The sequence below is a fragment of the Capricornis sumatraensis genome, chromosome 1 (genome assembly GCF_032405125.1).
Source record: "Capricornis sumatraensis isolate serow.1 chromosome 1, serow.2, whole genome shotgun sequence".
Lineage (NCBI taxonomy): Eukaryota > Metazoa > Chordata > Mammalia > Artiodactyla > Bovidae > Capricornis > Capricornis sumatraensis.
The window spans coordinates 217,279,791-217,304,525 of NC_091069.1; the positions used below are offsets into that span (position 1 = coordinate 217,279,791).

The window sequence follows — 24,735 nt, forward strand, 5'->3', positions numbered from 1 at the left end:
TCTTTTTCAGCTTTAGCCCCATTTGGTAATAAGCAGGATTCAACAAAAGAAGAAAACGCTGAGATAAAGTAGGAAAACATCAAGGATGTGGGCTCTGAACCTGCCTGATAGTCCTTGAACACAGCCCTGCCCTTGAAAAGGAGGAAACCCAGGCTAGCAAAATGCACTTTTACCAGGCTAGCAAAATGCACTTTTACCAAGCAGTGATGAACTTGATTCAGCAGTTTGTTATTCTCATCCAGAAGGGGAGGAATTAAGCAGGTGATTATGCTCCTCAGTCCTGTTAGAGAATCGCAGAGCTGCTCCAGTAGCAGTTTAGATGTTTAGTTTCTTTTCTGCATCGGTGTTCATAGCAGGAGGCCAAGGCGGCCACTTCTGTTGAATGTGCTTATTGTGTGGGACCAGAGGGTGTGGACACTGAAGACACAGTACCGATGTGCTTTGACTTATCACTGAGCCCTGTCCTGGAGCTCTAAACCTGTTCTAGGGTCCAGAAGAAGGTTGTAGCCAGTTGTGACTTCTCCAGAAAAAGAAGTGAGGCCTCTTCGAAAGCCCTGTCTGTCCTCAGTGTAGAGCCTGAAATGCCCTCTTATAAAAGATATTTGGTTTCTTGGCATTTTTGGGAATCCCTCCTTTATTCTCTGCTTCCCTGCGGAGAGGATGTGCCTGTTCTCCTCAAGGTTGAGGAACTATGTGGGGTGGTTATAAAACGAAAGACTAGCTTTGGAAAAACCATGCTGGAATCTGCTCACTTATATTAATTACATTCAGCTAATATTTATGGGGCTCCACTGTGACCACTCTGGTCACAACCACTTCTGCCCCTCAAGAACTGACAGACTGCGGCAATCGCTTCCAGTCCTTTCTTCATACAGGGACCAGGGGTGGGAAGGTCTGGGTGGGCAGAGGGGTTCAGAGATGGTCAATAGCCCCAGTTCTGGTGGAGGTAGGTAAAGGAGGGAAGAAAAGCAATGGCATCAGCATGTGTGGGAAGGACAGACCCTTCTCACCAATGTGTCAGCAATGGTCTGGGGGGAGTCTCTTGGGCCCAGAACTGAGCCATGAGAGAGGCATCAGGCACTGACTTACTTTCCAGCGGCGTAGACCTCGGCTGTATCAAAGAGATTCACTCCGCTCTCATATGCGATTGTCATCAGCCGTTCAGCAACCTGCAAGAGGATGTGAAGGTCAGTCGGAAAAGCCAAATGCTTTACAAGCCTGGGAAGCAACTTGGACTCCTCTGGTGGTCTTTAAGAACATGGAAGTCTCACAGACCAGTTTTATTTTTCTCAGTTGTATTAAAGAAAGAAAGAAAAAAAGAAGATCCAACCCGCCTGAAGATGGTAAAATCACCCCTTCCCTCAGACCTATACTGGGCACTGAGGGATTTCCTTCAGTGCTGAGAATACCCAGCCACCAGGAGCACAGTGAGGCGGAGGGACTTGTGTTTCTCACTCTGCTTGGAACACCTGGTTTGACAACATTCTCTGTGGCACTGGAATCTCTCTGACCAAGACGGTCGTTTGTATCCCTGGTGACTTCATTTCTCGTCTTTCTCTTTTTCCCAAGCCAATAGGTTCTGGCAGTTGGGTAACTCTTGACCTGAAAGCTTGTGCCTTTTTTTTCCCCTGGAGGATTTACAGACTGTGCTGATGAACCAAAAGTTAGACAGAGCTGGGACTGCTGGAAAGCTCCTGTCAGCTCAGCACAGCCCCAGGCACGGTCACAGAGTGGCCACCAGCCACAGACACTACATGGAGAGGAAAGGCTGAGCGCTCCAGCTCCTCACAGGTCAGCTTGAGACTGCCAGGCTCCTCGCTCCTTCCTTCGTGCTGCTGAACACGAGTGGCAAGTGTGACAAAAGAGCATGGCGAGCAGCTATAAACTACACCTTGAGGGATGGTTCTAGAGGGACAGCAATAAACAATGCTGGAGAAAGGACATTTTTTCATTTTGTTAATAGACGTATTAGTCAACTGAAAAATTACACACCTCACAAATAATTGAAATTGATTTTTACATTATGTTTTTCATTGTGGGCTAAGGGTGCTTCATCAGTATTTCCAAGATAATCTCTTTTCCTATTTTTTCTTTTAAGTGACATACCAAGAAAACTGTCAGGCTAGCACAATGCAAATCCTTTAGAATAGCAGCGAAAATGTTATTGTGTGTGTACTTAGTCTTGTCCGAATCTTTGTGACGCCATGGACTGTAGCCCACCAGGCTCCTCTGTCCTTGGAATTTCCCAGGCAAGAATACTGGAGTGGGTTGCCATTGCTTCCTCCAGGGGATTTACCTGATCCAGAATTGAACCCATGTCTCCTGCATCTCCTGCACTGGCAGGCAGATTCTTTACCACTGAGCCACCTGGGAAGCCTATTATTACTGCTTCTAATTTGGCACCATTATGACGTTTTTCCTAAGTATAAATTAAAATTTAAGACAGTATAGCTTTTCATACCATAATTGCATACCATATATATACACACACAATATATGTAATATTGTATATATATACACACACACACATGTTGTTGTTTTTTTTTTTCAGCTGGGTAGTACAGGATGCGGGATCAAACCTGAGCCCCTGCAATTGAAGCATGGAGTCTTAACCACTAGGCTGCCAGGGAAGTCTCATGCCCTATACTGCAGAGATTATTGCCCTTGTATTGTATATCATCCCTGTGTTATGTCATATGTCATACTAATGGATTATTATTAGGAAATGTGTATAATAAATCTCATCTAGGGAGAAATTTTAAGATGTAGGATCCTGGATGGAGTGCTGAACTAAATGATAAGACATTTCCCAATCATGAGATCTGAAGATCTGAACATGGAATAAAGGAAATCATAGGACTAAGTCAGTTACTTTTCTAACTGAGATCTAGAATGCCTGCCACTATCTTACTACTTTGTATGGATGAAGTTGACATACAAAGGAACACAGGCTCAGGAGAAGCACTAGGAAATGCAACGGAGGCTCTGATTGAGTCAACCTGGAAGCTCGCTCCAACTCTGCATTTCTAATTTGAAAATAAAAATAGTTTTTTCCCTTATTTGTTTAGCCAGTTTGAATTGGATTTACTGTTACCTGCAATTGAAAGAAGCCTAACAGCATTCCTGCCAAGTGGCTATTCAATAAATGGCTGAACTCACACAGTAATGGGGACATCACCACCTCCCAAGGTGGCACTGATAATGATCTCACTCAGCATATTAAGGTTAGTACCGGCTTTGTGCCTCCACTGCCTCATGGAAATAGTTTAACTTGACCAGTTCAGCCGTGGGAGTGACTGTGGTCTGGCTGTGTTTCCTGTCTTCCTTGCTGGCAATGTCTCTGTTGGGCCCTGGGGAAGAGCCACAGCTGCTCTCCAGAAGGACAATAGCTATTTGTCTGGTCTGCATTGAGGTGAAAGTCTCTGCAGTCATTCACAACAGCTTTATTGTGTAGTTTTTAGAATCATAATTTTAAAATTATTTGTTTCAGAGGCTGGCCCTTCGTACTCTGACCTGGGCAAGCTGGGCTCATTGCAGCAGAGAGCAGACACTATCAAGGGCAGAGCAAAGATGAAGAGGGGAATAATATGCTTACAGTTGACTCCTCTGCTCTGAAAGGGAAGGTGTATTTGTCTTTTTCCGCTCCAAGTACCATACCAGCCAATAAGAGGTTATGCACATGCAAGATACAGTGGATTATTGACTTTAGACCTCCGTCCTTCCTTATCACTTATTTTGCATCTGATTGAAGTTTGCATCCACTTTGATGTCTGTGCACTTGCCCCTGTGCTGCCTCAGTTCTCCTTTCCTGAGATGGCCCTGGAGTGGATCTGGTGACGACCACCCTGGTCCTCCTTTAGAACTCAAGGAAATATTTCCCCAGCTCTTAGGAATGCTGTCATCAGAAAGCGGTTGGCTAACGTGAGTCACCTAGCCCAGGGACAGACCTGCCTGCCAGGGCAGCCTCTGTCCAATGACTGGTCATACAAGGGATATAAATACTCCTCTTGCCCCAACTTGGGACAACTCTGCAGGGCCATCTGAGCTTCAGAGATCTCCATGGGGTCAGCTGAGGTCACTGCTGAGACTGCATCACAGCCCAGCTTCCTAATAACTGTTCTGCAGGCTAATTTCCACCTCAAGTCTGCTTCCCAAGTACTCTTCACCGTAACAAGCCCTTCGTGATGACCAACCTATGCCCAATACTGGGAACAGGCATTCAGACAGATAAAAATAAGAAGATAAGACCCCTCCCTATTGATCTATTAAATAACAGGGTGACCTTGTGAGCTGTGGAAAAGACCCTTGATCTCCCTAAGTGTCTCCTTAGGAATGATAGTAAGAACTACCTTTAAAAGAGCTTGTCTTGTGTCAGGCACCAGGCTGAGCCCTTCATTAATCTTAGGGGCCATCATCTGCATTTTACTGATGTGGCAACTGTTGGTAAAAGTAAATGTTAACAAATCTAGTTAATGCAGAGTGAGTTGAAGCCCAGTGAGTATATCCACTTAGATGCACTATCCCTGACTCCTCAGTGGTATCAAGGAAGCCAAGGAAGGCTTGGAGGGGCCTGAGGGGTTTCTTCAGGGAAGCTGTAGGTACTCAACGCCTCCATAGCTCACTTATGCCATGAAAGTAATCATTAAAGGCAATGGTCAGAATTATCATTTTGATAAGAACCATTCTGAATGTGTAAATGAAAGTGTAAAGGAGTGCTGTAGTAAATACGATTGTTATAGGTCCCATTTATTTAGTGTCTGCAACCTACTAGCCAGAGGGCTATATAAATGTCTGACATGCATAACATGGTTAATATTTTCAACAGAACTTCCCATTTTGCATATGAAAAAATGAGGAACAGAGGTTGAATTAACTTGCCCAAGTCTGGGTGACCCAGTTTTCCTAAGACTGAGAAATACTAAAATGGGAACAGTGCAAACTGGGACCAGTTGGTCTAGGTGAAGCTAAAACACATATGCATACACATGCCAGCAATAAAATCTTTTCATAAAGTTACTAAACACTAATTCCAAAATTGATTGTCCTCTAATTATTGAGCTTGCTCATTTAGTAGATTGACAGCTTCAAGGGCTATTAATAGTCTAAATGTGAAAAATACAGGAAGCAAGATAAAGCGGAAAATAATCTCTGAGTCAATCTTAGTCATTTCCAGTGATTAAAATATTACCCTTTTAAAATACTAGAATCTCAGAAACTGTATTGTAAAATACAGTTTGCTCTGCATTTTCTATGATCAGCATAATTGAAGACAAAAGTAACTCACCTCATCTGAAATTTGACCTCCAAATGTCACCCATGTTCCTGAAAAAGAATAAATATTTGCATGTTATTCATAATCATTTTTCTAATATTGTGCATTAAGGAAAACACTTTTCTTACATCGAGGCTACTTCAGTAGGTTGCTCATGAAGGTACCTGGACAGGAAGTTCTGCCCATCCTCCTTCTATCACTAAGTTCTCCAGCAGGGATCTGCATCCCTTTGCTTGTCTTTTCTTCATTTAAAGGCCCAGTATATGCTAGTATTAGCCCTGTCTACTAAAAGCTTTTTCTTCTGACTTAGGACCATATATGTTGCTGTGTAAGAAGGCAGTGCCCCAAGCCTGCATCCACTGCACACTCATTTTCATTCCACTTGGCTAAGAAGTTAGCAGTTCTGAAAGGGAAGGGAAGACCTTTGGTCAAATTTTCCTTGCCTTTGCCTGCGGTGAGGGACTCTATTTTGTGTTCTCTATTCCCTTTCAAAAGGAACCCTCTCAGAGGTTCTTCCATCCCCACTTCCAAACTGCAAGGGGTAACAGTAAAGCTTTTTCCTCTCTTATGACCTGCCGCTCCAGAATGGAAATTCCCATTGGCTTTGGGGTGGGATAGAGGCAGTAGCTGCTGAGTGAGATTCAGGAAGGCAAGCAGGAGAGGCATAACCAGTTGCCCAAGATCTGCATTTGTAAAGCAAGAGAGAATCAGGCACTGAGTGGGCTATTGCCTCTCGGGTCTATAGTCACCTGACTCATTCATAATTCTCTCCTTGATCCTCTCTCTTTTTTTTTTTTTTTGAGCTCTAATTACCTGGCAGGCAAAGGCACTGCACTCACGTGCTCAGTATAGTGAGGTGATTGCCCTAGTTCCTCTGTTCCAAGATCTCACAACTGACAACTGCTGTCATTTAGTCACTAAGTCATTGTCTGACTCTTTGTGACCCTGTGGACTGCAGCCCACTGGGCTCCTCTGTCCATGGGGTTTTCCAGGCAAGAATACTGGAGTGGGTTACCCTTTCCTTCTCCAGGGGATCTTCCTGACTGAGGGCTCAAACTCACATCTCCTGCATTGGCAGGAGGATTCTTTACCACGGAGTCACCCGGCAAGCCCTCACAGTTGACAAATGATATGATGAAGGCAAATACAAGGCGGGAGGGGAAGGAGTGCTCTACTCTGACTGGAAAGAGGTGGCCCTCAAGAAAGACTTCTGAGAAGAGGTTGAGTCTCAAAGGAAGTAGATGAATGAAGAAGGGAGGAAAAGGAATTCCAGGCACAAGTAAGAGCGCAGGCGAGGGAAGTGAGTAGAACACTTGAGTGGGCTGATGAGCTGTGGCGTGGGCTTCTGCGCCAGGTGAGGGAACATGATGTGGAGAGGGAGGGGTGACAGGAGGTGACTGGGCGCAGTTCATATTTGGGGGCAACAAAGAAATGTTGTTGGAAACTTATGTTTTGCAATAATAGGATAGCTACCATTTATGGAACATCTTCCAAATGCCAATAGTACACTGAGAAACATGCATGCTTTCATCACTACGAATTTTAACAAACTTACAAGGTAATTTTATTATCCCAATTTCTAGATGATGACTCTAGCTAGCATCAACCAAACTAATAAGTGATATACTCAGGATTCGCCACATGTGCTGGGCTTCGAGGAGGATATCTTTCTCACCGCATTTTGCCACCTCATCAGTAAATTTCCAAAATTAATTATGGTATTTGGATTCATACCCCCATAGAAGCATGTTGATGTAACTGTACCTTTTTTCTTCTTAGTTCTTAGGGACTAAACAAAGGGAGGACATATATTATTTTACTGGTACTCTCTCCATCCCCAGAGGTTGTAAATGGGAGATTTACAGATTGCTCTCAGTTTGCAGACTTGTTGTGCCCAGCAAGAACAATGTTGTCCCACTTGGTATTTTAATAAAAGTTACCAACATTTTGATAATTTAGGAGATTAATCTGCTTAATCTTGGGAGATTTTTCTTTTAAATTTCTGATTTCTAGCTTCTCTTAATGACAGAGGATCAGTGTCCCCACATAGATGAAATGCCCTGAATCTGAGGGGAGATGCCCTCCCTGTTTATTCAAAGGTCATACACCTTTCTTTGTATTTTCAACACTGAGATCAAATGGCAGTTGTTATTTACTCCCATGTGTTTACTGCTATTTATTTATTGTAAAATTTAGAGAAAAGGGGACTTGTGTATCTCCTAAAAATCAGAGTTCAGTATTTCAAGAAGAAATAGGGGTGCACTTTTTTGGTAGATGTGAAGAATTTCCAACAAAATTCTTTGTTATAAACAAAGAATGTTTACAACAGAAAAATTACAACTTAAGGCACCATAATAAAATAAGCCATGACTGCTATTGTACAGAAAAGATGGGCATTTGGGAACTTGATGGACTGAAGAAATGGCAGTGTTTGTTTTGAATGAGAATAAAATAAAAGATCTGCTGTGAAGTGCAGTTCTCTATTAAGTGAAAAAATTGCCTGGGCAATGAAACTGTTTTACAGACAACACTTTTACAAAAGAGTTTCTTTTGAATGTAGCAGAAATTATGTCTCCAGAGCATAAACAAGCACTTGCAAATTTTCCTATAATCAGAAACATTGCTGCTCAGCATGTTGAAAATCTGGCTGAGAACTTTCAGGATAAGTTAAATTATTGGTCGCATTTTCTATTGCAGTAAATGAGCTCATATATATAAATAATAGCACACTATTGGAGAAGGCAATGGCACCCCACTCCAGTACTCTTGCCTGGAAAATCCCATGGACGGAGGAGCCTGGTAGGCTGCAGTCCATGGGCTCAGGAAGAGTTGGACACGACTGAGCAATTTCACTTTCACTTTTCACTTTCAAGCATTTGAGAAGGAAATGGCAACCCACTCCAGTGTTCTTGCCTGGAGAATCCCAGGGTCGGGGGAGCCTGGTGGGCTTCCATCTATGGGGTTGCACAGAGTTGGACACGACTGAAGCGACTTAGCAGCAGCAGTAGCAGCACACTATTAGCTATATTTATTTGTGATGCTTTGAGAATTTTGGAGGGGTTAAAGAATTTTTGAACAAGGAGTCTCTGCAAGGCAAAACGTCAAAATTACTTTGTGATGAGAAGGGTCTCAGACCATTGGATATAGAAAGCTGCTGCTGCTAAGTCACTTCAGTCATGTCCGGCTCTGTGCAACCCCATAGATGGCAGCCCACCAGGCTCCCCCATCCCTGGGATTCTCCAGGCAAGAACATTGGAGTGGGTTGCCATTTCCTTCTCCAATGCATGAAAGTGAAAAGCGAAAGTGAAGTCGCTCAGTCGTGTCCAACTCTTAGCGACCCCATGGACTGCAGCCTACCAGGCTCCTCCACCCATGGGATTTTCCAGGCAAGAGTACTGGAGTGTGGTGCCATTGCCTTCTCCGATATACAAGGCAGTGTTCCAAATTGTGTTACTACAGATCGGGCTCTCACAAAGGGCAGAGTTAAGCTTGGACTTGTCAAGCAACAGATCTGAGGTGGCAGTATTTTGAAGGGGCACTAAGCATAAGTCCATTAATTTCCTCATTTATCAGGAATGGCTTTGGGCTAAAAAGCTAAAAGGAAACAAGCCATGGATTTGGTAATTAATATCATGAATCAGCTATTCTTCTATATCTTGGAGAAGAATCAGGTCAGTGTTTGCTTAATGAATTTGCTGGCTTACTTGTGCTGTGATCTTGGAGAGCTTTTTTCCCCTAACTGTTCATATCATCAAAGGAAGCAGTCCCATATTCATTTAGCAGCAAAGATTGACTCAAAGTTCCAAGCTTCTTGCTGACATTATACGTCTTCGAAACCTTGTGGATAGTTTTCTATTGGGACATTCAGAATAATTTACACAAATACCTCATATGCTTTTCTCAGTTCTGACAACATAGTCTGGAAAATTCATTTATTAAAGAATAATTTGGTTCACTCTTTCAACATTGCAGTCAGTTCCCAGATATGAAAATGGTGACCTGAAATTTAATTTCCAAAATAGGGCCTTTGAATACTGGATTTCATGCTTTAAGAAAACAAACCAGCATTAATTAGCTTGTTGTTGCTCTGTCGCTAAGTTGTGTCCAACTCTTTCTGACCCCGTAGACTGCAGCATGCCAGGCTTCCTGGTCCTTCACTATCTCCTGGAGTTTGCTCAAATTCATGTGCATTGAGTCGGTGATGCCATCCAACCATCTCATCCTCTGTTGCCCCCTTCTTTGCCTTCAATCTTTCCCAGCATCAGAGTCTTTTCCAATGAGTCGGCTCTTTGCATCAGGTGGCCAAAGTGTTAGAGCTTCAGCTTCAGCATCAGTTCAGTTCAGTCATTCACTCGTGTCCGACTCTTTGCGACCCCATGAATCGCAGCATGCCAGGCCTCCCTGTCCATCATCAACTCCCGGAGTTCACTCAGACTCACGTCCATCGAGTCAGTGATGCCATCCAGCCATCTCATCTTCTGTCGTCCCCTTTTCCTCCTGCCCACAATCCCTCCCAGCATCAGTCTTTTCCAGTGAGTCAACTCTTTACATGAGGTGGCCAAAGTACTGGAGTTTCAGCTTTAGCATCATTCCTTCCAAAGAACACCCAGGGCTAATCTCCTTTAGAATGGACTGGTTGGACCTCCCTGCAGTCCAATGGACTCTCAAGAGTCTTCTCTGGGACCACAATTCGAAAGCATCAATTCTTCAGCTTATTCAGCTTCAGTCAGTTCAGTTCAATCACTCAGTCGTGTCCAACTCTTTGTGACCCCATGAATCGCAGCATGCCAGGCCTCCTTGTCCATCACCAACTCCCGGAGTTCACCCAAACTCTTGTGCATCAAGTCAGTGATGCCATGCAGCCATCTCATCCTCTATCATCCCCTTCTCCTCCTGCCCCCAATCCCTCCCAACATAAGGGTCTTTTCCAATGAGTCAACTCTTTTCATGAGGTGGCCAAAGTATTGGAGTTTCAGCCTCAGCATCAGTCCTTCCAATGAACACCCAGGACTGGTCTCCTTCAGAATGGACTGGTTGGATCTCCTTGCAGTCCAAGAGACTCTCAAGAGTCTTCTCCAACACCACAGTTCAAAAGCATCAATTCTTCGGCACTCAGCTTTCTTCACAGTCCAACTCTCACATCCATACATGACCACCGGAAAAACCATAACCTTGGCTAGATGGACCTTTGTTAGCAAAGTAGTGTCTCTGCTTTTTAATATGCTATCTAGGTTGGTCATAACTTTCCTTCCAAGGAGTAAGCGTCTTTTAATTTCATGGCTGCAATCACCATCTGCAGTGATTTTGGAGCCCAAAAAAATAAAGTCTGATACTCTTTCCACTGTTTCCCCATCTATTTCCCATGAAGTGATGGGACAAGATGCCATGATCTTCATTTTCTCAATGTTGAGCTTTAAGCCAACTTTTTCACTCTCTTCTTTCACTTTCATCAAGAGGCTTTTTAGTTCCTCTTCACTTTCTGCCATACCTTTCTTAATTTTTGATAGTACAAATGAAAGGCTATGAAGTTACCAAACTGTACTACAAAATGGTATTGAATACTATGGCAACACTGAAAGCTAGAATAGTATTTCCATCTTGGAGGATATAACCCTCCTTATAAGAACCTAGCCATGTTGGGAAAAGCTTATGTTTAGGAGCAGTTTTATTCCAAAATTAAGCCGAAAAAATATTACCAACACTAGTTTACATATTTAAGTCTTCATACCATACATTACAGTAAAAAGACCTGGCTGACATTTTGGTACAGAAGAAAAGACATCAGGTTTCTGATTCCATGTCAGAGCATTAATGAATTATATGATAACAATAATAATAAATGTTTTTCTTTTTCAGTTTTAGTTTAAATTTTTAAATATAAAATAAAATATAGGTATTATACACACACACACACACACACATATAGCCACACCATAATTTAGTAAAAATGAAGAGTCTGGTTCCATTTTGGGGATTCTGTCATTCTTCCATTCAGCTTATTTGATTTAAGTAGGCTACCTCCCTGACCTTTTAAACATTTGCTATTTATTTTTATAGTTATTTGTTTACAAACTTTAAATCTTTTACTGGAGCATAAGCTATTTGAGGTATAGGGCTTTATTTCATTTATCTTCTTACCTCCACAGTCTTAGAATAAAAGAGTCCTTGGAAAATGGTTGATAATTATCTGGTTAAATTGAATTGAATTGGCTTTTTGGCTATCATTAAAGTACTGGGATAGTTTCCCATGAAATAAACATGTATATTTTGATTTATAGAAACATGAAAAATGCTCATCAACAGTCTTCAGTTCTAACCCTTATGTGATTGATGTGTTTCTCTTCACCCCTATATCCTACATAGCTGTGCCCTCTCCTGGAGAAGGGTGGGGAAAGTCCTTGTCCCTGGCTGCAAGGCTCCTGGGGATTAGAGGGGCACAGTATAGGCAGGGTCCACCACCAACCACAAGGAAGAGCTGACACTTACAAATAGGATGTATTCCCCCAGGATGGAGAAGGACTGAGTGGCAGTTTTTCAGACAGGAAAATTCTACTTGTGTGATTTTATTTCTACTACCCCTCTTTGCAAGATCTAAGGTGGTTTATTACTTAATATAATTCTCAGAAAACTTCTGTGGCAGTTTCCTTGATCATTTTTCTGCCTCTAATGAGAACACACCTTCTTGAGACCTAGGATGGCATATGATTATTTCACTGTGACGTTTCAAATTAGTGAGATGCTATTTAGAAGATCATTTTACTTAACTGACACTTGTTTCTAACTTTTTCAAGCAGAGGGAGTATAAGGAGAACTTTGAACTGTTATTGTGTCTTCTGATGAAATTCCTTTGTGTACAAAGGAATATATGCTTTGAAAACCTCTATTCGAGGCCCTTGGCATACCTATCAGAGCATAGAAAATGATCAGTAAAATGTAAAAAGAAAATGAAAACTGGCTTTATACACATATGCACGCACGCACACACACACACACACACACACACACACCCCTCTGTCTTTGGTTACTTAATTACCTCGTTGGTGGTTTACTGGGCAATTGCTAAGCATAAGGAAACATGCTTATCATTTAAATGATCTCCTTGCTTATGTGAAGAAATATTTAGATATTCAGAAGTAGTAACATTTGGGTCTTTTTTCAAAAGCCACTTTCTTTGTGAACTTTATCTGGTCATCCATGTAGAATCTCAACACCCACCCACCCCCACCCCCACCCCCGACCCCCCACCCCCCGACAGTTTAACTGCCATATCTCTATAGGTAGGCTGCCTCCTTGGCCCTTTAACATCTCACATCACTCGGGTGCAATCATCATAACTGGCCAACTAACACTGGTACAGTACTAGTAACTAAACTACAGACCTTTAAATTTCATTGTCCTCTATTTCTGTTCCAGGATCCTATACAGGACACAACATTGCATTAAGTTTTCATGCCTTCTTAGTGTCCTCTGTTGTGTCTTTCCTTGTCTGTCTTTCATAATCTTGACATTGATCAAGTATTTGACAGAATGTCCCTCAATTTGGGTTTAGATCATCCGTTGGATCATAGAAAAAGCAAGAGAATTCCAGGAAAACATCTATTTCTGCTTCATTGATTACACTAAAGCCTTTGACTGTGTGGATCACAACAAACTGTGGGAAACACTTGAAGAGATGGGAATACCAGACCACCTTACCTGCCTCCTGAGAAATCTGTATGCAGGTCAAGAAGCAACAGTTCGGACCGGGAATGGAACAACTGACTGGTTCCAAATTGGGAAAGGAGAACATCAAAGCTGTATATTATCACCCTGCTTATTTAACTTATATGCAGAGTAAATCATGCAAAATGCCAGGCTAGATGAAGCACAAGCGGGAGTCAAGACAGCCAAGAAAAATATCAATAACCTCAGATATGCAGATGACACCATCTTTATGGCAGAGAGCGAAGAGGAGCTAAGGAGCCTCTTGATGAAAGTGAAAGAGGAGAGTGAAAAAAGCTGGCTTTAAGCTCAACATTCAAAAAAAATTGGAGATCATGGCATCCAGTCCCATCACTACATGCCAAATAGATGGGGAAACAGTGGAAACAGTAAAAGACTTTATTTTCTTGGGCTCCAAAATCACTGCAGATGGTAACTGCAGCCATGAGATTAAAAGACAACTGTTCCTTGGAAGAAAAGCTATGACCAACCTAGACACACCTAGAGCCAGACATGCTGGAATGTGAAGTCAAGAGGGCCTTAGAAAACATCACTATAAACAAAGCTAGTGCAGGTGATGGAATTCCAGTTGAGCTATTTCAGATCATGAAAGATGATGCTGTGAAAGTGCTGCACTCAATATGCCAGCAAATTTGGAAAACTCAGCAGTGGCCACAGGACTGGAAAAGGTCAGTTTTCATTCCAATCCCAAAGAAAGGCAATGCCAAAGAATGCTCAAACTACTACACAATTGCACTCATCTCACACGCTAGTAAAGTAATGCTCAAAATTCTCCAAGCCAGGCTTCAGCAATACGTAAACCGTGAACTCCCTGATGTTCCAGCTGGTTTTAGAAAAGGTAGAGGAACCAGAGATCAAATTGTCAACATCTGCTGGATCATCGAAAAAGCAAGAGAGTTCCAGAAAAACATCTATTTCTGCTTTATTGACTATGCCAAAGCCTTTGAGTGTGTGGCTCACAATAAACTGTGGAAAATTCTTTAAGAGATGGGAATACCAGACCACCTGACCTGCCTCTTGAGAAACCTATATGCAGGTCAGGAAGCAACAGTTAGAACTGGACATGGAACAACAGCCTGGTTCCAAATAGGAAAAGGAGTATGTCAAGGCTGTATATTGTCACCCTGCTTATTTAACTTCTATGCAGAGTACATCATGAGAAATGCTGGACTGGAAGAAACACAAGCTGGAATCAAGATTGCCGGGAGAAATATCAATAACCTCAGATATGCAGATGACACCACCCTTATGGCAGAAAGTGAAGAGCAACTAAAAAGCCTCTTGATGAAAGTGAAAGAGGAGAGTGAAAAAGTTGGCTTAAAGCTCAGCACTCAAAAAACGAAGATCATGGCATCTGGTCCTATCACTTCATGGGAAATAGATGGGGGGAAACAGTGGAAACAGTGTCAGACTTCATTTTTTGGGGTTCCAAAATCACTGCAGATGGTGATTGCAGCCATGAAATTAAAAGATGCTTACTCCTTGGAAGAAAAGTTATGACCAACCTAGATAGCATATTGAAAAGCAGGGACATTACTTTGCCAACAAAGGTCCATCTAGTCAAGGCTATGGTTTTTCCAGTGGTCATGTATGGATGTGAGAGTTGGACTGTGAAGAAAGCTGAGCGCTGAAGAATTGATGCTTTTGAGCTGTGGTGTTGGAGAAGACCCTTGAGAGTCCCTTGGACTGCAAGGAGATCCAACCAGTCCATCCTAAAGGAGATCAGCCCTGGGATTTCTTTGGAGGGAATGATGCTAAAGCTGAAACTCCAGTACTTTGGCCACCTCATGTGAAGAGTTGACTCATTGGAAAAGACTTTGATGCTGGGAGGGATTGGGGGCAGGAGGAGAAGCGGACAACAGAGGATGAGATGGCTAGATGGCATCATGGAATCAATGGACATGAGTCTGAGTGAACTCCGGGAGTTGGTGATGGACAGGCAGGCCTGGCATGCTACGATTCATGGGGTCGCAAAGAGTCGGACATGACTGAGTGACTGAACTGAACTCACTGAGACAGCATATTAAAAAGCAGAGACATTACTTTTCTGACAAAGGTCCATCTAGTCAAAGCTATGGTTTTTCCAGTAGCCATGTATGGATGTGAGTGTTGGATTGTAAGAAAGCTGAGCACCAAAGAATTGATGTTTTTGAACTGTGGTGTTGGAGAAGTCTTGAGAGTCCCTTGGACTGCAAGGATATCCAACCTGCCCATCCTAAAGGAAATCAACCCTGAATATTCATTGGAAGGACTGATGCTGAAGCTGAAGCTCCAATACTTTGGCCACCTGCTGTGAAGAACTGACTCATTGGAAAACTCCCTGATGCTGGGAAGATTAATGGCGGGAGGAGAAGGGGACGACAGAGGATGAGATGGTTGGATGGCATCACTGACTTGATGGACATGAGTTTAAGTAGGCTCTGAGAGTTGGTGATGGACAGGGAAGCCTGGCATGTTGCAGTCCATGGGGTCACAAAGAGTCACACATGACTGAGCAACTGAACGCAACTGAACTGAACTGAACTGAACTGAGGGTTGTAGATTTGGTGGCTTCTATTTTCTACACTGCAGTTTGACTTGCTTATGTTTTAGATATATTCAAGAAGGCAATATAAAAATGCAATTATAATATTTATTATATCACAATTAACTTTTATTCATTCTTTTATTCAACAAGTCCACTATTTGAGTCTACTCTGTGCCAGGCATTGTACTTAAATTATAAGGATACAACAGTGAGAATATTATTTCTCCCATAATGGAGCAGCAGATTTAAGAGGCAAGACAAAATAATGAGAAAAAACAAGCTAAATATATGGTATTTATTTATGAATGTTAATTTCATAAGTAAAATATGAAATGTGTAAGTTGATTGATGAGTGTTAAAGAGAGTCATGCTTATAAGGTGGGATATGGTAGCTAAATGTCAGGGGGTGGGTGTTGAGATTCTACATGGGGTGACCAGATAATTCTCACAAAGAAAGTGGCTTTTGAAAAAAGAACCAAAGAAAGTTAAGGAGCTAGTTAAGAAGCTACCTTGAGGAAGAACATTCCAGCAGGGGGGAACAATGTGGAGGGGGCTTACTTGGAATGTTCAAGGTCAATGAGGAGACCGATGGCCAGAGAAGAGAAGATGAGGTCTGTGGGGTCATGGGGAACAGATTGCATAGAGTGATCTTAATCATAAGAAGGACTTTGGAGAGGAATTTTGAATAGAGAAGAGACACAGTCTGATTCTATGAAAAGGAACCTGTGCTGTGGTGTTGAGAGCTCACCTCTGAGGTTGAGGCACCAGCACCAGTGAGGAGGCTATCATGATCAATCTAGGTGAGACGTGAAGGTGGTTTGGTCTGAGGTGCTGGAATTGAGGATGGTCAGAAGTACTTGAGTTTTTGATAGATTTTGAAGGAGAGGTGATAGGATTTGTTGATTAAAGGGATATAGGGTGTGAGAGAAGGTGAGACTTCAAGGACAACATTAAAGTCAGAACCAGGGGAGAATGCAGAGCCAATTCAATGCACTGCATTCTGGATTTAACAATTTTTAAGTCTGGCAAATAGAGCACACATTGATTCCAGGTTAATGCAGTGAAAGCTGACCAAATGGTTGAGAGGTATTTAATCTAGAGGTGTTTAGAGTTATTCATCTGTTACATCACTGAAGGATTTAAGGTTGGCAATGCAAACTGCAGCTCTCACTGAACTTAGACTACATGCTGCACAAAATTAATGTGTTCACTATCTCATTCGAATAGAATTATTTCCAGAGAGAGGTAGAACTGGGGGTGGGAGTGTGCCCCCAAATTTCATGGAAAGCAGGAAAGAGAATGTGAGTCCAAGCCAGGGCTGATTTGGAGGATGAGGTGATAAGCTGTTGGCCATCTCCTCTATCAGGGCCAGGGCATTTCCTGTGTGCATTTCCCCTCTGACCTATGGGCAGAGTCTTCTGAGAATGAGACCCTTACCCATGTCTTTAGATCCAAATTCTACTTATTCTTCAGGACCCAGAATTTCAGCTTCAGAGTCCAGCGCTTCTACACTTCCTTAACACCTCCTCTCCTCTAGTTCTCTGTTGCATTAACTCCGTGACCCCAGGAAAGTCCCAACCTCTGGATTTCAAGTTTCATCACACATCAAATTTGGGGCCTTAACCTTTCTTCATTACTATGATGTCTTGATTCTGTGTCTAGGCTTTGAAGGGAGAAGAACTCATTCCATTCAACTACTCTGAACAAAGCATTATAACCACACCAACCATATCACATTGTAACTACATGGTTTTTTTTTTTTTTTTTCACATATGACACCCTCACCAGATTGCATCTGTCCTGAGGGCAGGGACCAAGTTTAATCTTAGTATTTAATTCTAGCCACTGAAGTGAAGACTGACACATAGTAGGTACTTAGTCATTCACTGAATCAGTAAACAAACACTTCAAAAACTCAGGCATCCAGTCCTGAAAGAAATGTCTCGAACACGAGAACATGTGCAGCATGTTGGTTGTTTCCTTGATTCACTATCTTGGATCAGAGGTTTTCAAGCCTGGCTGCATATTTGAACATCCTGGGGGAACTTTCAATGGTTCTACTGACCTAGTCCCTCAACAGACCAGTTTCATCAGAATCTCTGGGAACAGGACCCCAGCATCAGAATTTTTAAAAGATCCTCAGATAATCCTAATTGCATCCAGGGTTGAAGACCATCATTCTATTTTAAAAAAAAATTTATTCATGTATAGTTAATTTACAATGCTATGTTAATTTCTGCTGTACAGCAAGGTGACTCAGTTATACACATAAATATTTTTTCATATTCTTTTCCATTATGGTTTATGGATATTGAATGTAGTTCCCTGTGCTATATATGAGGATCTTGTTACTTATCCATCCCATATATAATGGTTTGTATCTGCTAATCCCAAACTCCCAAACCTTCTCTCCCCCAACCCTCACTCCAACCACAAGTCTGGTCTCTATGTTTGTGAGTCTGTTTCTGTTTCATAGATATGTTCATTTGTGTCATATTTTAGATTCCACATATAAGTGAAATCATATAGTATTGGTCTTTCTCTTTTTAACTTACTTTGCTTAGTATGATCATCTCTAGGTTTATCAATGTGGCTATAAATGGTGTTATTTCATTATTTTAAATGGCTGTGTAATATTCCATCCCAATCCATTCCATTCCACATACACACACACACACACACACACATATAATATCACACTTTCTTTATCCATTCATCTGTTGATGGACATTTAGGTTGTTTTAATGTCTTGGTTATTGTAAACAATACTGCTATGAACATAGGGGTACATGTATCTTTTTGAATTATAGTTTTGTCTGGATATATGTCCAGGAGTGGGATTGCTGGATCATTTGGCATCTCTATTTTTAGTTTTTTGATGAACCTCCATACTGTTCTCCATAGTGGCTGCACCAATTTACATTCCCACCAACAGTGTAAGAGGGTTCCCTTTTCTCCACACCTTCTCCATCATTTACTATTTGAAGATTTTTAAATGATAGCCATTCAGACTAGTGTGAGCTGGTACCTCATTGTAGTTTTGATTTGCATTTCTCTGATAATTAGTGATGATGAGAATCTTATCACATGCCTATTGGCCACCTGTATGTCTTTGGAGAAATATCAATTTATGTCTTCAGCTCATTTTTCAATTGTTTTTTTTTTAATTGAATTATAGGAATTATTTATATGTTTTGGAAATTAAGCCCTTGTTGGTCATTTCATTTGCAAATATTTTCTCCCAGTCCAAAATGAAAATGTCTTTTATTTCGTTTATGGTTCTTTTATTTCATTTATGGTTTCCTTTGCTGTGCAAAAACTTTGCACAAAACCTAAGTTTGATTAGGTCCCATTTGTTTATTTTTGCCTTTATTTCTATTGCCTTGGGTGACTGACCTAAGAAAACATTGGTGCAATTTAAGTTAGAGAATGTCTTGCCTATGGTCTCTTCTAGGTTAATTTACTTGTCTAAAGTCCATAAATCAGTAATTGGTGGAGCTGGAGCCAGGATTTAACCAACTTCCCACTGTTAAGCACAATATGGTATGGAAAGAGTGCTGCTCTTTTAATAAGCTGGGTTAAGTGAGTTCATATTGATGGAAGATCCAAACAAACAGAAAGCAGACACCCTAGAAATCTGGCCTGAGAGAAAGTCTCAGAAAACGGGCCTGAGATGTACAGAGAGGTAACAGAGGTAAAGAATTGGCTTTCGCCTTTGGTGCCTTCTCAGAGGGCATGGAATACAGCTGTCTTCCTACTGGTGAGGCAGCGGAGTGAATGGCTAAGTAGCAAAGCAATGTTCTGAGCAACCCCGTTGTGGTCATGGTAGACAAACTGGATGAAGACCTATGTCTGGGCATGTGGGACACAGCTCACGGCCCTATCTTTTTCAAATGGTACAGACAAAGCATTCTTTGTTGTTCTGGTTTGCATCTGCCGATGTTCTCTACCAAGCCTGGCCTTTATTTTTGGATCCAAGCTGCAGCCTGGTCTCTCATTTTTGGCTTTCAGTGTATTGCTAATGAGCATCTGGCCTGGGATAACAGAAGTGATGACAGCCTAGCCTTTACATTTTTACTCTGGTTACCTTTTCTGGCAAGAGCCAATAACACTGTTCAAGGTCTGAGCAGGGAGGGGGGCGATGAAGGGCTGCTTTCACATCTGTACTTTATAAAAGAGCTTGAAATAGCAAGGCAACTAGGCAAGAAAGTGGTAATGTCTACACAGAACAAAAGTGGGCTCTCAAGGCAGAGGACACGTACTTTAAGAAGTATTCTCATTCACAGGCAGCTCTGCAAGATCTGAAGAACTCCACAGATGGACAGATGAGGAAGTGAAGGGGTAGAAAAATGACTTTCCACGGTTGGTTAGTGGTGGGGTATCCAAGGGCATGGTTTTCCCCAGCCTCATGCTCTCTTCTGGTAATGACTTCCCCATCTCCCCCGTGTGTCCTGTTCCAGCCAAATGGTATGGTCTAGTGTTTACTCTGAATGCTCTGAAACCAAACAATATCTTGCTCCATGAATCTTCCGACATTCCTCTCTGCCAAATGCTTCCTTACTGAACCATCCTTATGGTAAGCTTTACATCTATTTCTGCCCCTAAACTTCCTCTAATAGAAGAAGAACAGGCCACTCCCTTGGGCCATCTCCCTGCTTCCAGATTCTCCCAACTCCATCAGAGGACAGTTTAAATCTTGTCTTCCCATGAGACCTCATGCATAGAGCCATTCTGGACTGTAAGCTCTCAAACACTTAAGAACTTCAGAGCCAGGGCTGAGAGCTGAACCATAAGGAGCTGTAGTTGTCTGTCAATGAAGGAATTCTTGGGTGTATCCTTGGGAGTATAAGTGTACCATACAGAGTACACAGGGGCAGAGTGTACCAATGGACAAGGCAAAGGGGAGCCTAATCCTAGCTTAGGCATGGTTGGGATAGGGCTGGGTCTTCTAGAAAAGTCTGTGGACTTTTCTAATACGTGTCTGAAGGCTGGAGGTTTTGAGGGTTAAATGGCTAGGATTGACATTACATCCTTTATGATCCTTATAGAGAAGGCACAAATATTTGAGGTTTTCCTTCTTTCTTTGATTTAAAGTACTTTTCAGTGCCAAGGGATGCTGCTAGCTCCATTTTAAGATTTGTTTCAGAGCAAATCTGCCTGGAACCGTTTTGTTCAGTTTCTCCATTACTCTGACCAGTAAAGTTTAAAGACAAGGCAGTAACGATGGGAGCAGGATGAAGGATGGTGGAGCAAGAAGTTTAGAAGAGGCAGTTTTGTTCTATAAAGCAGGAGCTGCTGTACACATAGCATAGGAACGTAATTTCAGTGCCTTAAACTTTCCCCAGAAAACAATGACCCACTCCCCGCATTAAGATGTTAGAATTAATGATACATAATAATGTAAACCCATGGCTAAAGCTCCTTACATTTTCTCATGTGGATGTGACTCCCGAATGAATTGATTTAGCACCTTGAGCCTGTTAGGAAATTCTTAAATAAAATAAAACCAAAAGTTCTTTGATGAGTTTTTCTTCCTAGGGAGTTTTACTCTTCTGTCCACACTATTGAAATGAATATTACTTTTATAATAAGAAGCAAAAGTTATTTTAAAAAAACTCTTATTGCTTTATTGGGAAATCTATTCATAAACAAAGATTCTAACAAATCATAGCTCTTCCTATTTCCTGAACATGGAAAAGAGGCAGTGTTTATATTTAGTTAGTATATTGCCCAAGGTTCCTTGGTCAATTTCTCATATCTTTTTGTACTAATATTTACATGTTGAAAATTATTTCTTACAGCAAAGTTTCCAGGGTACTTATAATCAGCATACAGCATTAATGTGTCTTGTTCATTTGTTCTTTTGGAAGCACTTGTATAAGAAATGAGTGGTGCTGGGAAAACTGGACAGCTGGACATGTAAAAGGACAAAATTAGAACATATTCTCACACCATATACAAAAATAAACTCAAAATGGGCTAAAGACCTAAATGTAAGACCAGAAACCATAAAACTCCTAGAAGAAAACATAGGCAGAACACTCTTTGACATAAGTTGTAGCAATACTTTTTTGGTCTCTTCAGGCAAAGGAAACAAAAGCAGAAATAAACAAGGGAACCTAATTAAACTTAGAAGCATTTGCACAGCAAAGGAAACCATCAACAAAACGAAAAGACAACATACAGAATGGGAGAAAATATCCACAAATGATATGACAGATAAGGGGTTAATAGCCAAAATATATAAACAGTTTATACAACTCAATATAAAAAAAACCAAAAAACAAAAAACAAATAACCTGACTAAAAAATGGGCAGAAAACCCAAATAGATATTTTCCCAAAGAAGACATACAGATGGCCAATAGGCACATGAAAAGATGTTCAGCATCACTAATCATCAGGGAAATACAAATTGAAACCACAACGAGATATCACTTCATACCTCTCAGAATGACTGTGTGTGTATGCTTAGCCACTTGACTGAGTCTGACTCTTTGTGACCCCATGGACTGTAACCCACCAGGCTCCTCTGTCCATGCAGATTCTCCAGGCAAGGAATATTGGAGTGGGGTGCCATACCCTTCTCCCTAGTACATGGTTGGTGAAAATGTAAATTGGTATATCCACTGTGGAAAACAGAACATAGGTTCCTCAAAAAACTAAAAATAGAACTAACATATTATCCAGCAATTCCACTCCTGAGTATATACCCAAAGTAAATGAAAACAATAATTCAGAAAGATATATGCACCCCAATGTTATGAGCAGCATTATTTATAAGAGCCAAGATATGGAAGCAAAGTAATTGTTCATCAACAAATCAATGGACAAAGCTGTGGTATATATACGTGTGTGCACACACAAACACACACTGGGATACTATTCAGCCATAAAAAAGAATGAAATTTTGCCATTTGCAGCAACATGGATAGACTTGGAGGGCACTATGCTGAGTTAAATAAGTTAGACAGAGAAAGGCAAATACTGTATGCTATCACATATGCGGAACCTAAAAATAAGATAAACAAATGAATATAATAAACCAGAAACAGACTTACAGATATAGAGAATGAACTAGTGGTTACCAGTGGGGAGGGAGAAAAAGGGAGGAGAGCAAGAAAGGGGTAGGGGATTAAAGTACAAACCATTATGTATAAAATAAATAAGCTAAAGGATATATTTTATAGAGCAGGGAATATAGTCAATATTTTATAATGATTTTAAATGGAGTATAGTCTAGAAAACTATTGAATCACTATGCTATATACCTGAAACCAATATAATATAATAAATCAACTATAACTAAAGAAAGAAATGTACAGAATAGTAACACAGGTGAAATAACACAGTGTTGAAATAAAATTAGACACTACAGGACACTAGGGCTAAATGGTAATTTCTGTTTTTTTAGACAAATTGAAATAGTTTCAATGTTTTATTCTGAAGTAGGATCTATTATTAAGGTTGAAAGCATATATATACATATATTTTTTTTCTTTTTCTGTGAACTCCTAGCATGGGACCTGGAATACAGCAATACATATTTTTATTCTTGGCTTTATACATTGCCTTTCCATAGTAAGTTACTACGAATAAGAACTCTCTGGAAAAATGCTGCTGTCAAGGTTTGAAAGTCAAGGTGACCTCCTTTACACTTACTTTTATCTCTAAAAAGTTCATGGCAAATTTTTATCTTTGTGCAGGGATATATTTCTTTGATAGTTCAGTGAGTTATTCTCCCCCAAACAGTAATAATTTTGAGTTACTCTGGTGTAACTGTACATTTAAAAATGTGTGTTCATAGGACTATCAGGATATGTTAGGAAATAAATTTTAATTCCATAGTGAGGCAAAGAAACTCTCTTCATGAAAATAAGATAGGGATAATATACTGTGAAAAAGAATGAAAAAAATTTTTTAAAACAGTCCTTTCAAAATTCTCCCTCTTGTGTTGTAAGTTTCACGATGTTCATAGTATTAAGTATCACTAACAAAAACTCAAAGTTGGAATATAATACAAAGTGTTCACAAACTCTTTGACTAAGAAGTTTTTGAAATGTAGAGAAATTAAAACTGAGGAAATAAATAAGGGATAATTTAGCAAAAACCTAAAGATTTTTCAAAAACTTCTCAAACCTATTACATTCAAATTAACCCAGTTCCCATGCTTCCCTGTAGCTTTATGAATTTACATATAAAGATTAGCTTATTTTATCCATACTTGATGGTTTCCAGCTGTTAATGATTTCAGCTTTTTCTTTTTAATCTATAATGTCCTTTTCCTAATGAGAAAATGTATAGCCGTATCAAGAAGATGAAGTATTTTAGCATTTTTTGTGGAACTATGCATGAAAATTTTTATGCACTGACTCTCTATTTCTAACTATGCTACAGAGATCTTCCTTTTTCAGTAACTGTATGTAGAAATTTATCATGTTAAATAAGAAAATGCGCAAGCAATACTAAATCATGAAACCACGTTGGTATATCTTAAGTTTTAGGAGATCCCATTTAATCCAAACTCTACATAGAGTCCCTTACCTTTGAAAGGATATTCTGTACTATACTGAGGGTATAACAGTATACTGAGAGCATACTACTGAGAGTATAGTACTATCCTGAGAGTATACTATCTTGTGGTATGGAAGAAGCCCAGAAGAGCTCCTGGCAGTGTCACCTGGACACTGGTGCTCCCATCCAGGCTTTGGCATTGAGGAAATGGCAGTAATATAACCACACAGTCCCAGCTTTGCAGGTATGGAATGAAATTTCCTAACGTACTGTACAGAACACTATCTAGAGATTTAGGTAATCAGAAGCATCAAGGAATATAAAAATCACGTTTCTGCATCAACAATAGTTAATGAGAACAATCCAGTTCTCAAACACAGAGGACAGGCTACCCTGAGACATTTTCAAAACAATTAACATCTTAAGATAATCTTTGTATCCCTAGAAACTACATAAAGCCTGGTACATGAGGGGGATTTATTGTTTCATGAATGAATGAATTAAGAACAGCAGAGAAGTGATCATACTAGTAGTAATGTTTGATGAACTCTCTTACTGCCTGATGGTTTTCTTTTCATTTATTCATTGCTTGGAAATGAGTAAATCTGAATAAATGTATCTGTGGCCCTTACATGAGTCTGTGGCTTGGGTATCCATCAGCTACCACTTGGGTATACACAATGACAGAATATTCTGAAGGG

General features: G+C 40.7%; 1 protein-coding gene across 5 annotated transcripts in view; it reads right to left on the bottom strand.

The window, feature by feature from the left end:
• The window catches only part of KCNAB1 (potassium voltage-gated channel subfamily A regulatory beta subunit 1), a 458,084-nt gene that overhangs the window by 77,611 nt on the left and 355,738 nt on the right, over positions 1-24,735 (bottom strand). For all 5 annotated transcript variants that reach the window (XM_068992310.1, XM_068992110.1, XM_068992193.1 and 2 more), the window contains exons 3-4: positions 5,285-5,322; positions 1,090-1,169 (exon numbers count right to left, since the gene is read on the bottom strand). In XM_068992310.1, the coding sequence (XP_068848411.1) occupies positions 1,090-1,169; positions 5,285-5,322 (118 nt within the window). The remainder of the gene's footprint in view (positions 1-1,089; positions 1,170-5,284; positions 5,323-24,735) is intronic.